The sequence below is a fragment of the Colobus angolensis genome, unplaced genomic scaffold (genome assembly GCF_000951035.1).
Source record: "Colobus angolensis palliatus isolate OR3802 unplaced genomic scaffold, Cang.pa_1.0 Scaffold84, whole genome shotgun sequence".
Taxonomy (NCBI): domain Eukaryota; kingdom Metazoa; phylum Chordata; class Mammalia; order Primates; family Cercopithecidae; genus Colobus; species Colobus angolensis.
In genome coordinates this window covers 5158870-5175491 of record NW_012122265.1, presented here as the reverse complement: position 1 = coordinate 5175491, position 16622 = coordinate 5158870, and the positions used below count along the sequence as shown (strand labels likewise).

General features: G+C 35.1%; 1 protein-coding gene across 1 annotated transcript in view; it reads right to left on the bottom strand.

Annotated features, from left to right (window-relative positions):
• SREK1IP1 (SREK1-interacting protein 1) overlaps positions 1-16622 on the bottom strand; it is a 44655-nt gene that overhangs the window by 2295 nt on the left and 25738 nt on the right. The window contains exons 3-4 of the mRNA XM_011930128.1: positions 14855-14998; positions 2048-2120 (exon numbers count right to left, since the gene is read on the bottom strand). Coding sequence (XP_011785518.1) covers positions 2048-2120; positions 14855-14998 — 217 coding nt within the window. The remainder of the gene's footprint in view (positions 1-2047; positions 2121-14854; positions 14999-16622) is intronic.

Sequence of the window (16622 nt, the reverse complement as noted above, 5' to 3'; positions counted from 1 at the left end):
CCGGGCTGTTCTCAAACTCCAGACCTCAGGTGATCGACCCGCCTTGGCCTCCCAAAGTGCTGGGATTACAGGAGTGAGCTACCGTGCCTAGCCTGAAGTCTCAATTTTAAGACAAAATTTTAGGCTGTGGCATAGCAACACGTTCAGGTGGCACTATCTCTGCTAAGTGTGCGCAGAAAAGTTAATTTAATTTCAGGTTTGTGATGCTCAAGGTAAACAGGCCCAAATAAATAATCTGTTACTATAAAAGAAATATTTGGGAGGCCGAGGCAGGTGGATCACAAGGTCAGGAGATTGAGACCATCCTGGCTAACACAGTGAAACCTCGTCTCTACTAAAAATACAAAAAAATTAGCTGGGCATGGTGGCGGGTGCCGGTAGTCCCAGCTATTCGGGAGGCTGAGGCAGAAGAATGGCATGAACCCGGGAGGCGGAGCTTGCAGTGAGCTGAGATCGCGCCACTGGACTCCAGCCTGGGCGACAGAGCAAGACTCCGTTTCAAAAAAAAAAAAGAAAAAGAAAAGAAATATACAGATGTACCTCAACTTACGATGGGGTTATGCCCTGATAAATCTATCTGAAGCTGAAAATACACAAAATACACCTACCCTACTGAACATCATAGCTTAACCTGGCCGCCCTTAAATATTCTCAGAACACTTACATTAGCCTCTAGTTGGGCAAAATCATCTAACACAAAGCCTATTTTTATAATAAAGCGTTGAAAATCTCATGTAATTTGTTGAATACTGTCCTGAAAGTGAAAAATAGAATGGCTCTATGGGTACTTGAAGTACATTTCTACTGCACCATCATAAAGTTGAAAGATATATCGAACCAGAAAAATTGGGAACTATCTGTATTAGAATTTGGAAGACTATTAGATAATCTCATTTCCTATAAGCAATCCATCTTGCTGTGCTGGAACACATGAGTTAATAATACATGAACAGAAAACCCTGAGCTCTACATTCCTATTTGTTTTTATACTAAAGATTATTAGTTAACTCCTAACACTTGAAAGTGAGCTACTTTCCCAATTTATAAGATACCTGAAATATTAAAATACATGTATTAAATGCTCTATAAAGACTACGAAGTGGCAGCCCCTGGTTTCTAGAACCTATTCTGTATGAGACTGTGTCTAAACTAGAATTATGGTTCAATGCTTTTAAAACATGCCTGGATGTGCAAATTTATGCTAGTATGAATGAAACTGCACTCATTAACCAGAGAAATGGCCACTTACTACTTTCAATAGTTTCTTTAACCAGTTAGTTTTTAAAAGAGTTAATAGTAAAAATGCACAGGTGGCTGAAGACTGGAAGAAAGTTATGATGCTAACAATTCCTTCAGGTCTTTCACAACCCTCATCAGCCATCATTCATATACATATATATATATATATATGAACTTGTCATGCTAAATATATATAAATATAAATACAAATGTGTGTGTGTGTATGTAGGTGCATATATATAATTATATATACATACATTTTTTTTTGTGGGGGGGTGCGGGCAGCAGACAGGGTCTTGCTGTGTTGCCCAGGCTGGAGTATAGCGGTGCGATCACATCTCCTGGGCTCAAGCAATCCTTCCACCTCGGCCTTCCATGTAGCTGGGAACCCAGGTACATGCCACCACACTTGGATATTTTTTTTTTCCTTTTGCAGAGATGAGGTCTCACTATGTTGCCCAAGCCTGTCTCAAACTCCTGGGCTCAAGCCATTCTCCTGCCTTGACCTCTCAAAGTGCTGGGATTATAGGCATGAGCCATTGCATCTGGACAGCATGACAAGTTCTATTAAATTCTATTAATAAGTTAATTTATTAGCCATGGTAATATTACAAGAATACAAATATTTTTGTCAACTTCATGTATATGAAGACAAAATATAAAGAGTTTAAACTTAAGCTCAATGAAAAGCTTAGTTGTTGAAGAAAAAATATTAAATTAACCGTATTATACGTAAAAAATAAAATTTTATAATCCATCCTAGACTCATAGGCCTGCTTTGTTTTTTAAAATGCTGTTAAAAAAATACCTTTTCCTTTTTTTTTTCAATTTGATTTTTTCTTTGCTTTTTTCTTTTTTCTTTTCCTCTTCTTCATTTATTCCTGGGAGGTGAGAGGAAAAAAAATCCAGTCATCACGAGTCTATATATTAATATGGCATGTATATATGTTAAAATTTTAGCTGTTGGTGAATTTCACTGGTTAGGATATTGTACTTCTTTTGTAATAATTTTCCCCTTTCTTAATTATCTTTATCCATTAAAAAACTCATAAACGTATTAAATGCTTTTTATAAACATTTCAAATACTAAGTCCATCAAGTAAAAAAATGCAAGTACCCCACCTCTAATTCCCATAGGACGTCAATGACAGTGGTTTGATGGGTACTGTTTGAGCCTTAAAAAGCAGAACAGTACAACAGTGCACAGTTTTAAAATTTTCTTCTGCAACAAAATTAGGATCATGCAATACGTATTATTCTCTAACTTGTTTTTTAAATACACTATTTGGTGTGTATTCTTCTGGGCATTCTTTTTACAAAACCAAACACACACACATTTACTCATACACACATAGTTGCATGTAAGTTCCAAGTATTTTTTTGTCTTTGAAAAACGTACTGCCACATATATTTTGCAGCTTATTTTTTTCACTTAACATAGCAGATATTTACCTTTGTCATTAAACATATATCAATATCATTATTAAACACAGAATAGTGTTCCCATGAGCCATAATTTATCAATTTCTACTTTCATTGTTAGAAACAATAAACAATGGAAATCTTTTACATATAAGAAGTATTTCTGGGTGACAGAACTTGTTTACGTTTATTTAAAGAAGGAGCAGGCCGGGTGCAGTGGCTCACACCTGTAATCCCAGTACTTTGGGAGGCGAGGTGGGCAGACCACGAGGTCAGAAGTTCAAGACTAAGCTGGACAACATGATGAAACCCCACTTCTACTAAAAATACAAAAAATTAGCCAGGTGTGGTGGCAGGAGCCTGTAATCCCAGCTACTCAGGAGGCTAAGGCAGGAGAATCGCTTAAACCCGGGAGGCAGAGATTGCAGTCAGCTGAGACCAAGCCACTGCACTCCAACTTGGGCAACAGAGTGAGACTTAGTCTCAAAAACACAAAACAAAACAAAACAAAAAAAACCCAGCAATACATTCAATTTTACTTTAATAAAAGAATATTAAAGCAAAATTCAAGAAATAGCTTTTCTACAAGAAAGATTATTTCCCAAGAACTCTCTAAAGATAAAAGACTACAAAAAACTTAAGAGTTTGGAGCTATTCTTCTTTTTTTTTTTTTTTTGAGACAGAATCTGGCTCTGTCACCCAGGCTGGAGTGCAGTGGCATGACCTCAGCTCACTGTAAGTTCCAACTCCCGGGTTCATGCCATTCTCCTGCCTCAGCCTCCTGAGTAGCTAGGACTACAGGCAACTGCCACCAGGCCCAGCTAATTTTATGTATTTTTAGTAGAGACAGGGTTTTCACCATATTAGCCAGGATGGTCTTGATCTCCTGACCTTATGATCCGCCTGCCTTGGCCTCCCAAAGTGCTGGGATTACAGGCTTGAGCTACCACGCCTGGCTGTAAACATTTTAAAATATCTGTGTATATATATGTATATATTCCAAATCTATATATTTTCTAATTATAACAGCAATGTACGTTCAAGGTAGAGACTTTATAGGTTTCAGAAAAAATGTATAAATAAGAGAATTAAAGTTTTGCTGTTAGGATCTCCTTTACTAGTAGCCAGGAAGCCTTGGGGTTAGTTGGCAAGGTACAGAATAGAGATCAGTTTGTCTCATAAAATCCTAGGAGATTCTTATTGACCACACTTTATTCAACAAATATTTACTAAATGCTTATGTGTTAGGTACTGTGCTATGTACTGGGTCTTTGCTGTGCATGGTCCTTGCCCACAGGGAACTTATAGTTAAGTGGTGAGAAAGAAAATGAACAGGCAAAGATAGCATTCTAAGGGAAGAGCAAGGATAGTGCATGTCAGGAAGAGAAAATCGGTGCCAAAGCTCCAAGGCAGAAAGAGTTTGGTGCATTCTAGAAACTAATAAGAGGTTGCTGCAGATAGAAGGGGAGGGGCAACTATGAATAAGAATGAACATGAATGAGAACAGATGAACAATAAATCATAAATACATGTAGAGCACTTTGAAATGAGAGGCCAGAAAAGTAAGCAGGAACTTGTTTATTCAAGACCATGAAGGCAGCAGTAAGGATTTTACATTCTAAGTGAGATGGACTGTGTGATTGGCAGTCTTACATGGTAAATGAATTGGAAAGAGCTAAGGGGAAAAGGCAGGGGAATAATAAAGCAACTGGAGTAATGCAGGCCAGAGATAGTGGTGTCCTGAATAAAGGCAGTGGAGGTGGTGGTATGTGTGTGGGAAGGACGATGGAACGAAGGAATCAAGGATGACCACCAGGATTTTAATAGTGCAACTGATTAAAATGTGGATTGGTGGGAAGTGGGTAGGAGACTGGAGGACAATTGTGGGTGGGGAGTGGAGACTTCAATTGTAGATATTTGAGGTCTAAAAGACCTGTTTGACATCCAAGTAGGTAACTGAAGTAGGCAGTTTGGTGATTCTGAAGTTTAGAGATTAGTCTGGACACACACACTGATCAGCTTACAGATGGTATTTAAAACTATGGGGAATAAATAAAATCATTTAGTTAGAGAATAATGAGAAAAAAATACAGGGAGTAAAGCCCAGGAAGATCATCTGCATCTTGAGGAACTCCAACATTTATGGGCTGAGAAGAGCAGGAAGAAGAGCTATCAAAAAGACTGACAAAGAAGGGCCACAAGGTTGGAAGAATACCAGAACCAAGAAGTAGGAACGTTAAAGAAGAGAGGGGCCACCTATCAGATAGTACCTAAAGGCCAACTAGAATGTGGATAGAAAAATGTCAAATAGATTCGGCAAAAAGTAATTAAAGTCCTTGACAAGTGGACTGAAAAACAAATGGAAATAAAAAGGTAGAGAAAGTAAGAATAAATAACTTTTTTGAGAAGTTTAGCTAGAAAGCAGCAGAGAAACGGGATGCTAGCTAGAGGGATGCAAAGGATCTAGGGAAGAACGATGGGAAAAACAAGAAAAAAATTGATGCTGATTGAAATGATGATGTAGAGAGGGGATAACTGAAGAAATAAAATTCTTGAAGAAAAAGATTCATAGCAATTATGGTAGGACATGCCTTTGAAAGGAGGACAGTCCTTCCATTTTAAGTGAAGGAAAGAAAAGAAAGATGGATATATATGCAAATTTGTGGATTAAGTAATTGGAAGCTAAGATGCTTTCATCTGGGGTCTTCTATTTTGTCAATGAAAGAGGGAGTCATTAGCCGAAGGAGGAAGGGAGAAGTGGGAAGTTTGAAGACTGGGGGAAAGGTACAAAATAAGTATGGGGAGTGAACTTGCAAAAATAAATGCAAGTTGAGATTAGGGATCATGAATTTATAAAAACACGAGTCTGCCTCTTTACCTTTGCACTGCTGTAAGGGGATCAGCATGGAGAAGGCAAAGAGAGGATCATCCATATTTGGGGTCTTGCTACATAAGGGTAAAAGATAAAGAAAGGGGTAAGGCAGTTACTGATATTTGCAAAAGAATAATTATGATAATGTATGATAGAATCTAAGCTAGATAAGGGGAAGACTAACTGAATGAAAGTGGTGGGTCAATAGCCTGAGGGTCTTTACATTAAAAAAACTACACTGATATTCCCAAAAAGTCTAAAAAAATCTAGAATTAGTGAGTTCAGCAAGAAGAAAAAATAAACATACAAAAATCAATTCATTTTTATTAGCAACGAACACTCAGAGAACAAAATTAAAGTTACAGTATCATTTATAATTTTCCCAAAAAAGTATATAAAAAGTGTATAGGACTTATATGCTGAAGACTACACAGTGCTGATTAAAGAAATCCAAGAAGTTCTAAATAAACAAAGAGACACATCATGTTCATGGATCGGAAGACTCAACAAAGTAATGACGTCCATTCTCCCCAAACTGATATACACATTTAATGCAATTCCTATTCAAAATCCTAGCAAAGCTTTCTGTAAATATAGACATGAGTTTAAAATTTTTATGGACATGAAAAGGAACTAAAATAGCTTGAACAATTTTGATGAAGAATAAAGTGGGAAGAATTAGTATCCCCATTCAAGACTAATTTTTAGCTATATTAATAAAGCTTACGTGGTATTAGCAGAGGCAAAGACACATTGATCAACAAAACAGCACAGAGAATCCAGAAACAAGCACACACAAATAGAACCAACTGATTTTTTTTTGGCAGGGGGGAGAAAAAAGCAAAGCAATTTAATGCAGGAAAGACAGCCTTTTTAAGAAATAGTGTTGGAACAACTGAACAACCATAGGCAAAATAAATCAAGCCTCACTGCTTACATAAAAATCAACTCAAAATTTATCATGGACTTAAATGTAAAATTAAAACCACGAAACTTTTAGAAAAAAATATATGAGCATTTTCCAGATCTATGCATAGGCAAAGAGTTCTTATATTTGACACCAAAAGTATAGTCTATAAAAGGAAAAATTGATAAAATGGACTTCATCAAAATTAAAAACTACTGCTTTGTGAAAGACCTGGTCAGAGGATAAAAAAGACAAATGCCATACTGGGAGTAAATGCTTTCAAAATAGGTATCTGAGAAAGGACTAGTGTCTAGAATGGTATAAAAAATATCAACATGTATAAAGAACATACAAAATACACACATATACCTACATATATATATACACACACAGATATATATATGTTCAGAACTCAACATTCAACAGTATGAAAAGATGCATAACATCATTAGCCATTAGGAAAATGTAAATAAAACCACAATGGGCTATAACTACACATGTGTTAGAATGCTAAGCACAAAAATGTTGGTGACAAAGTCAAATGCTGGTCACTCATACGTTTCTCGTAGGGACGTAAAATGGTACAGCCACTGTAAAGTCTGACAGTTTATTAGGAAACGAAACATACAACTACCATAACAACCCGGCAATTTTACTCTGGGGCATATGTCTCATAGAAATAAAGAGTTATGTTCACCCAAATCCTGTTTATAGCAGTTTTATTAATAATAACCCCAAACTGACAATCCAGTGGATAAATACTTAAACTGTAGTATATCCATAACATATACTACTATTCAGAAATAAAAAATAATGAACTACTGATATGTGCAACAACCTAAGTCAGTCTGTAGAGAATTATAATTAATGAAAAAAGCCCATCAGAAAGGATTACATACTGTAAGATTCTATTTACAAAACATTATTGAAATGACAATATTATAAAAACAGAGAGCAAAGTTTTGGTTTACAGGGCTTAGAAAGGTGGTGAGGGCAAGAGAGAAATGGATATAGGTATCAAAAGACAGTATGAATGGTCGTGGTGGTGATGGAAATGTTCTGTGTAGACTGTATTAAAGACATTATCCTGCTTTGAAACTGAGTTTTCGAAGATGTTACCATTGAGGGAATCCAGGGAAGGGACAAAAGGGGTCTCTGTGTGATTTCTTACAGCTACATGTTAATCTACAATATTCTCAAAATAAAAATTTCGATTAAAAAATCAATTATCACATATGCATGGGTCTATTCTGTTCCACTGATCTATCTTTACATTGATACTACACTTTCATGATTACCTGTGGCTTTACAATAAATCTTGAAATTAGGTTGTGTTAGTTTTTCAATTTTACTAATCCTTTGGAGAGTGTTTTGGCTTTTCTAGGTTCTTTACATTTCCAATTGGCTTGTCAATTTTTTTTATTTTTATTTTTAGAGATAAGGTCTTGCTTGGCTTGTCAGTTTCTCAAATGGCCTGCTGGAATTTTGACTGTGATTGCTTTGAATTTATAGATCTGCCTGGGGAGAAGAGACATTTCTTTTAAAATTGAAACTTCCACTCAATGAATATAGCATATCTTTGTTTATTTATTTCTTTAACTTCCCTCAACAATATTTTGTGAAATACATTTCAGTCTTGCATATCTTTTGTCAGAGTTACATTCTTAGTATTTCATTTTTTATGCTATTGTAAAAGATATCTATAAAATTTTAACTTCTGATTGTTCATTGCCAGTGTACAGAAATACAACTGATTTCTGCTAACTGATCTTGTGTCTTGCAACTTTGCTAAACTCAGTTATTAGTTCTAGAAGCTTTTTTGATAGATTTGGTAGATACTTCCACATAGATGATCATTCCATCTGCAAAAAAAGACAGTTTTAAACTCTTTCCTGAAATCTGGATGCCTTTATTTTTCATATCATATTGCAGTGGCTAGAATCTCCAGCAGAATGTTGAGTAGAAGTGGTATGAGTGGACATATTTGCCTTGTTTCTTATGTTATGGAAAGACTTCAGTCTTTTATCATTAAGTATGATGTAACATTTTGGTTTTTTATAGATTTTGTATGAAGTTAATAAAGTTCTCTTCTATTTCTAATTGGCTCAGAATTTTTTATCAGAAGTATATGATGGACTTGCTGAATAATTTTTCTTAAAATATTGTGACAATAATATAGGTTGTTTTTAGTCTCTTAAATATCATGAATTACACTGACTTCTGAATATAAAATAAATGTATTCCTGAAATAAAACCAACTTAGTCATGATATATTATACGTTTTATATACTGCTAGATTCAATTTGCTAAAATTCTCTTAAGAATTTTTGCATCTGTATTAATAAGTCTCTTTCTTTTCTTGTAATATCTTAATCTGGTTTTGTTATCAGGGTAATGCTGGTCTTATAAATTGAGTTGAGAAATACTCTCTTCCCTTCAATTTTTAAAAAGATTTTGTGTACAAATTCTATTATTTCTCCTTTAAATGTTTTCTTGTAAGAGAAGCCACTGGGCATGAAGTTTGTTGAAGTTTTTATTTTTATTTATTTATTTATTTATTTATTTATTTATTTATTTATTTATTTATTTATTTATTTATTTTTGAGACGGAGTCTCGCTCTTTCAGACTGGGGTGCAGTGGTCGGATCTCAGCTCACTGCAAGCTCCGCCTCCTGGGTTTACGCCATTCTCCTGCCTCAGCCTCCCGAGCAGCTCCGGACTATAGGCACCCGCCACCTTGCCCGGCTAGTTTTTTGTATTTTTTTAGTAGAGACGGGGTTTCACCGTGTTAGCCAGGATGGTCTCGATCTCCTGACCTCGTGATCCACCCGTCTCGGCCTCCCAAAGTGCTGGGATTACAGGTGTGAGCCACCGTGCCCGGCCTGAAGTTTTAAAACTAAACATTTAACTTAAGAGATGCAGGGGTACTCTTCACATTTTAGATTTCTTCTTCAAACTTTTGCTGGTTTGTATCTTTCAAGTAATTTGTCCATTTTATCTAAGTTATCCAATTTATTGGCATAAAGTTCTTTAAAATATTCTCTTCTCCCTTTTATATCCATATGATCTGTAGTGTTATCAATTCTCTCATTTCTGGTTATCAGTAATATATGCCTTTTCTCTTCTTAAAATCTCATTAGTTTGGATAGTGATTTTTCAGTTTATGGACTTTCTCAAATAACCAGTTTTTGGTTTTGTTGATTTTCTGTAGTTTTGTTTTCGATTTCATTTATTCACCTCTGATCTTTATTATTCCCTTTCTTCTGCTTACTGTGGGTTTAATTTGTTCTTTCTTCTAGTTTGTTAAGGTGGAAGTTGAAGTCATAGATTTGAGACATTTCTTCTTTTTTTCTAATACAGGTATAAGCTTGTCTCTAAGTACTTCTTTGGAGGCATACCACAAATGTGTTTTTATTTTCATTCAGTTAAAATTACCTTCTAATTCTCTTTTGCTCTTTTTTTTGTTGACCCAATAGACTATTTACAATTATGTTAAATTATAAATACTTGGGAATTTTCTAAGTAGCTTTCTGCTATAGCCCAGTATCAGGTCTATCTTGATAGGTACACTTAAAAACAAAACAAAACAAAAACAACAACAAAAAAGTGTATTTTGCTGTTGTTGGGTGAGGTGTTGCATAAATGTTAAATGGGTCAAGTTGGTTGATAGGGTTACTCAAGTCTTCCATGTCCTCACAGATTTACTGTCTACTTGTGCCATTAGTCAATGAGAAAGGTGTTGAGATCTATGGCTATAATTGCAAATTTGTCTATCCATAAGAATTTTTATTTACGGTTATACCAGGATTTGTTTCAGATATTTGTTATTAGGTGCAAAAACAGTTAGAAAATATATATATTTTTGAGATGGAATCTCACTCTGTTGCCCAGGCTGGAATACAGTGGCATGACCTCGGCACACTGCAACCTCTGTCTCCCCGGCTCAAGTGATTCTCCTGCCTGAGCCTCCTAAGTAGCTGGGATTACAGGCACATGCTACCATGCCCGGCTAATTTTTTGTATTTTTAGTAGAGACGGGGTTTCGCCATGTTGACCAGGCTGGTCTCGAACTCTTGACCTCAGGGGATCTGCCCATCTCGGCCTCCCAAAGTGCTGGGATCACAGGCGTGAGCCACCATGCCAGGCCAACACTTAGAATTTTTATGTTCTCTTGACCAAATGACCCTTTTATAAATAGGAAAAAACCTCTTTATTGCTGGTATTCTTTGCTTTGAAATCTACTTGGTCTGACATTAAAATTGTCACTTTAGCTGTCCTTTTAGTAGCTGTCTCTCTTTTATTTTTGGAGTTATAATAATTTCAGACTAACTACTGCAAACATGTCCCAAAAAAGTTATGAGGAACTAAGGAAATAAAACAGTAGCTATGGGAATAATTTCCTCTTCCACTTAGCAGTGATGGATAAGGAGTTTACTTTCTAGGTTTTATAGAGAAAATGGTTCTAATGAAAACAAAATATACAGAATATGCTACCCAACACCAGCAGAATACATTCTTTTCAAGCACACAGAACATTCTTCAGAACAGAGCATGTTAGGCGACAAAATAAGTCTTCACAAATTTAAGAAGACTGGAATCATATTGAGTATCTTTTCTGACCACAATGGTATGAAAATGTAAATCAGTAATGAAAGAAAAACTGGAAAATTCACAAAAATGTAGAAATTAAACCACACACACCTGACCAACCATTGGGTCAAAGAAGAAATCAAAAGAGAAATTAAAAAACAATCTTGAGATAAATGAAATTACAACACACCACAATTTATGGGATTCAGCAAAAGCAGTACTAAAAGGGAAATTTATATGATAAATGATTTTATTAAGAAAGAAGAGGGCCAAGTGAGGTGGTTCACACTGTCAAAAAAAAAAAGAAGGATCTCGAAAAAACACAACCAAACATTATACCTTTAAGAAAGTAGAACCAAAAAAAAAAAAACACAATAAATGAAATAGAGACTTGAAAAACAACAGAAAAGCTCAAAGAAACTAAGAGTTTTTTAATAAAAAGATAAAATTGACATATCTTTAGACTAACTGAAAAAAAAACAGAAGGTCAAAATTAGAACTGAAAAAAGAGTATAAATGATGTCACAGAAATATAAAGGGGTGTTATATAAATATATAACTACATAAGAGAATACAAGGAACATTTACATGCCAACAAATTGGATAACTTACAAGAATACATTCCTTGAAACATAAAATGCATCAGGAGTGAATCACGAAGAAATAAAAAATAGGAATAGATCAGTAACAAGTAAGGACATTGGGTCAGTAATCCTCCCAACAGAGAAAAGCCCAGGACTAGATGGCTTTGCTGGTGAAGCCTACCAAACATTTAAGGAGCAATTAAGCCAATTCCTCTAAAGCACTTCTAAAGAACTGGAGAGAAGAGATCACTTCCAGACTTATTTTACAAGGCTGGCATCACCCTGATACCAAAGCCAGATAAAGGTACCTTAAGAAAATAAAATTACAGACCAATACAGCTGATGAACATACATGCAACAATCCTCAGCAAAATTCTAGCAAACCAAACTCAGTGGCACATTAAAAGGATCATCCACTATGATCAAGTGGGATTCATCCATGGGATACAACAATGGCTCAATATATGCAAATCAATAAATGTGATACACCACACTAAGAAAAGGAAGGCTAAAAATCAAATGAATATTTCAGTACATGCAGAAAGAGCATTTGACAATATCTGTGTTCATGGACTGAAGAAATATTGTTAAAATGCCTGCATTATCTAAAGCAATCTATGGATTCAGTGGAATCCCTACCAAAATCCCAATGGCTCTTCTGACAGAAATATAAAACATAATCCAAAACTGTATATGGAACCACAAAAGACCCCATATAGCCAAAGCAATCTTAAGAAGAACAAAGCTATAAGCATCACACTCCTTGATTTCAAAATATATTACACAGCTATAGTAATTAAAATAGTATTGTACTGACATAAAGACAGACACATAGACCAATGGAACAGAATAGGAAGTCCAGGAATAAGCACATGCATATATGATGAACTGACCAAGAGGGGTGTTAAGAACACACAATGGGAAAAGGATGTCTTTAGCAAATGGTCTTGGGTCAAGTGTATATGCACACACAAAAGAATAAAACTGTACCCTCACCTCATGCCATATATAAAAATCAACCTAAAATGAAGATATCTGAAAACAACTTTATTCTGTTTTCACACTTGGCTAATAATTTGGTTGAAAATATTATTCTGACTTAGATATAATTTCCCTTCCAAAATGTGAAGGCATTCCCCACATCTATTAGCTTTCAGGACTGCTTCAAAGAAGTGGAAAGTTATTCTGACTCCTAATCTTGACTGATGACTTGTTTAATCCCTGATCCTGGGAGCCTGGATTATATTTTCCTTGTTGCTTGTGATATGAAGTTTTATAATGGTGTGCCTTTGTGTGGGTCTATTTTTAGCTCTGTGTTTAGTACTTGTGGAACCTTTTCAATTGCAAAACTAATGTCATTCAGTTCTTGGACATTTTCTTTCTGGGACTCATTTGAGTGAAGTATTTCCTAGACTAATTGTGATATATATCTGGGAACCAAATAGGTGAAGAGGGCTGGAAAGTTCTCAGCCTTTAACTTCCTCCCTGTTTTCAGCTATGGTTAGTGTGTCCCCGTCTAAAGAACTTATGTTTTACCCTGTCTAGAAAATAAACCTCCAGTAGACTGCTGGGGTGATGAAGTCATCTGACTTCATAGGGGAAAGGGACTGAGGGTTTAACTCCTGCAGACTTCAAACCAATCCTCCTGTTTTTAGCCTTATATTCAGCCAGAGGCACCCAAGGATACTAATTATCATGTCTTTAGGGGATTTTAGAATATATATCGGGTTACTTCACAGCTTTCCACACTGCTAAAGAATTTGGCTTTTTCAAGAGTGTAATCAGTTATCACCCATCTGCTTTTTAGTTTCCAAAATTTTACTGCTATTCCCTCCTAACTCATTTTCTTTGCCCTTGTGAGTTTATGTCTTTAAATTTTTTTCTACATCTGTCATTTTAGTGGTATTTCAGTAGAGAACAAAACTGTGTGTATTCAATCAACTATCTTTACTCTGAAGCTGTATATACTCATATATAATATGATTCTTGTTTGCCCTCTTTGGGATTCTCTGCCTCTTTTTCCTTTTCAGCTTGTTCTAGCACCTTACATTTGACTTCTTCACTTAACTGGACATAATATGGAAAGCTTGATATTAAAAACAAAGTTTACTGTTTAATGTTCATTGATAATCTAAACTAAAATGAATTTAAAATTTATAACTCTCATTCCTTGTCTAAGATTATATTCAAATAAGTTATATTTTATTTCAGAGTGATATTTACCATATTGCATTTTGTGGTTTACAAAGTAGTTCAATTTATGGCATCACATTTTATCCCCAAAAACCCCACTGCACGGATAAGCTATTTTATACACAACATGGGAAAGAAAGGATTAAATAATAGGTCTGCAATTCACTCTCTCTCTAGGGAGAAAGGAGGATGTACCCAGGAAAGACAGAGTGACCTGGAGAAATCTCTCTGAAACACACTAACAACAGATCTCCTGGAAAAAAAATAAATGATATCTGTTAGCCACAGAATCTTTATTTATATAATTATTATTTACATCCTTTTAGTAGGATGTAACTGAGATTGCTGATGGTAAACAAACCTGGAATCTATGGATTTATGGGGTGTAGCTCCCTGGAAAATGTAACTACCCAAGCATAAAATGAGTATGTTTCATGACCAAGTCAACTTTCTTTGGTAGAAGTAATAAAGAAACTTCTTGTTAACATTGATCAGAGTAGGTTCTGAAGTAGAAAGGAAACACCTGGGGAGCTGTACTGGCAAGCCCAGAACTCTCTGCTTTGCCTATGCCTCATGATCACTTGTATACTTGAAATTATCAGTGAAGCTTGATACTGGCTAACATCGCTGATCTGCCTGAGCATCATTTGACAATCCAATATTTTGTGTTATCCCACAAGGCAGCCGAGCCTCAGGATGGTTAAGTGACTTGGTGAAAGTCACGTGCTAAAACAAATTGCCAAATAGGACTAGAAACCAAATGTTAAATCATACTTTTTCAGCCATTTGACACATATCCTAATGTGATGGGGAAAAAACAACAACAAAAAACATAAGCTGTGTGTCAGAAATAGACTTGCCTCCTGGATCTGTAATTGCTTAGCTGTTCAGTTTTAGGCAAGAAACTTACAGTATTTAAAACCTGTATCCTATGCAGTAGCTCTCACATAAACTATAAAAGAGATCTTACTAAGTGTAATGGAAAGCATGATCTAATATGCCATTTACAAACATTTCTATAAGAATGGAAAAAAAAATATTGCTTACTTTTTTCCTGTAATGCCTGCAATTTATTCAGTTCTTCATTCTCTTCATCGCTGTCTTCACTACTTGTACTGCTGACATCCAAAACTATGTCCCTTTTAGGGTCTACTCGGAGAAAATTACGGCATTCAAAAGTCAGGTGACCAGCTAAGTGAAACAAACAAAAAAAATGTGAATGATAAAACTAAAGATACATTATGTATTTTTGTATGTTTTGCTGCCTCACGGTAACCAGTAAGTTACAATTTCAATAATACAATGTAGAAAGCTTTAACTTTTATTCAGTTGGTAGTAGTTTGGTTATTTTTCCTATACTTTTCCATGAATGCAATACTGAGAAAGAACTTTTTCCTTTCTTCATCAGAACTCCTTATTCAATAAGCATTTTTGGGGACCACTTCTTATGGATTTCAAAGTATTGTGTTATTCTATTTCCCTTTCTAAAAATACAGTAATATCTTTAACTAAACTAAGTAAATACAAAAATACCATCATACTTGGGATTTTATATTGTATTCCTTTGCCATACCTTTTCTTTCCCAGTCTGACTAACGTACTCATGGAATTATATACCTTTCATCTAATTAAAGTTGGCATAATACACAAGCATTAATATAACCGAATATGCTTTACTAAAGAATACCTAAACATTTAATTCTTGCATCATTTCCCTAAAGACTCTACCCTATAAGAAAACAACAACAGTTATCCACTTACATATATGTTTTAGAAAGTCAAATATTACAAACACTATGAAAGTACAGAAAATAATATAACCAATACCTAAGTACCTATCATCCATATGTTAACATTTTGTCATGCTCACTTTCAATTCATTCAAGGAAAAAGCTCACTCCCATGCCTGTGCACACACATGCACACAGCTTGTATCAATTTTTGCAACACTTTCTCAATCTCATTGAATTTTTTTGTCCTCTGAAGCAACTGCACTAAAGTTGGTCTCCATCATTCCCAAACAACATATTGTGATATGTATTTTGAAAAAAATAAACTCAATTATACCTATATCTGCAATTTTTTCCTGCCACCCAATATTTTGTGATTTATCTATGTTAATATAACCGGTGTAATTTGCTCATTTTATCTAATTGATAATGTTCTACTGCATGAAAATTATATTTATTTATTTATGGTACTATTGATAGAAACATAGGCTGCTTCCAGTAGTTCGCTATTATAAACAGTGTTGAAATAAGCAGTTGTACATGTCTCTATTATAAGCAGTGTTGAAATAAGCAGTTGCACATGTACCAGGTTTTCTTTAGGGTAGCAGCTTTTAAGTTTTCTTAACAACTGAGAACAGTAAAAAATAATGCAACCAAGTGCATTCACACACACATTCATGGATAAATACACCCTAACACAAAAAAACTGAAACAAAAGTTAATTGAAGGATTTCTATATTCAGTGTTTAAAACAACCAGTGCTAATGGTGACCAAATAATTCATTTCACGATCCACTAATGATTCACTACAAGTCTATGCTAGGGGTTGTTTCTAGTTGTCTCTTATTTTGTGAGTGAAGTCCTTTGGGAATCCTAGGTTTATATCAGAGACTCTCTAATTAGAGTTCCAATTTTGCTTGGGCAGGTCCCTGCGCCTTGCTTTTATCCCCTGCATCCTGTCAGCCTATGAAAAATAGAAGTTCAAGAGCCTTGGGTTCATCAAATACCCTCAAGGCTTAATTCCTGGAACTTCTCCTTTTCTTTGGTTGTTGGCCTTTGAATATTCTTTATTTTCTTCCTAGTAT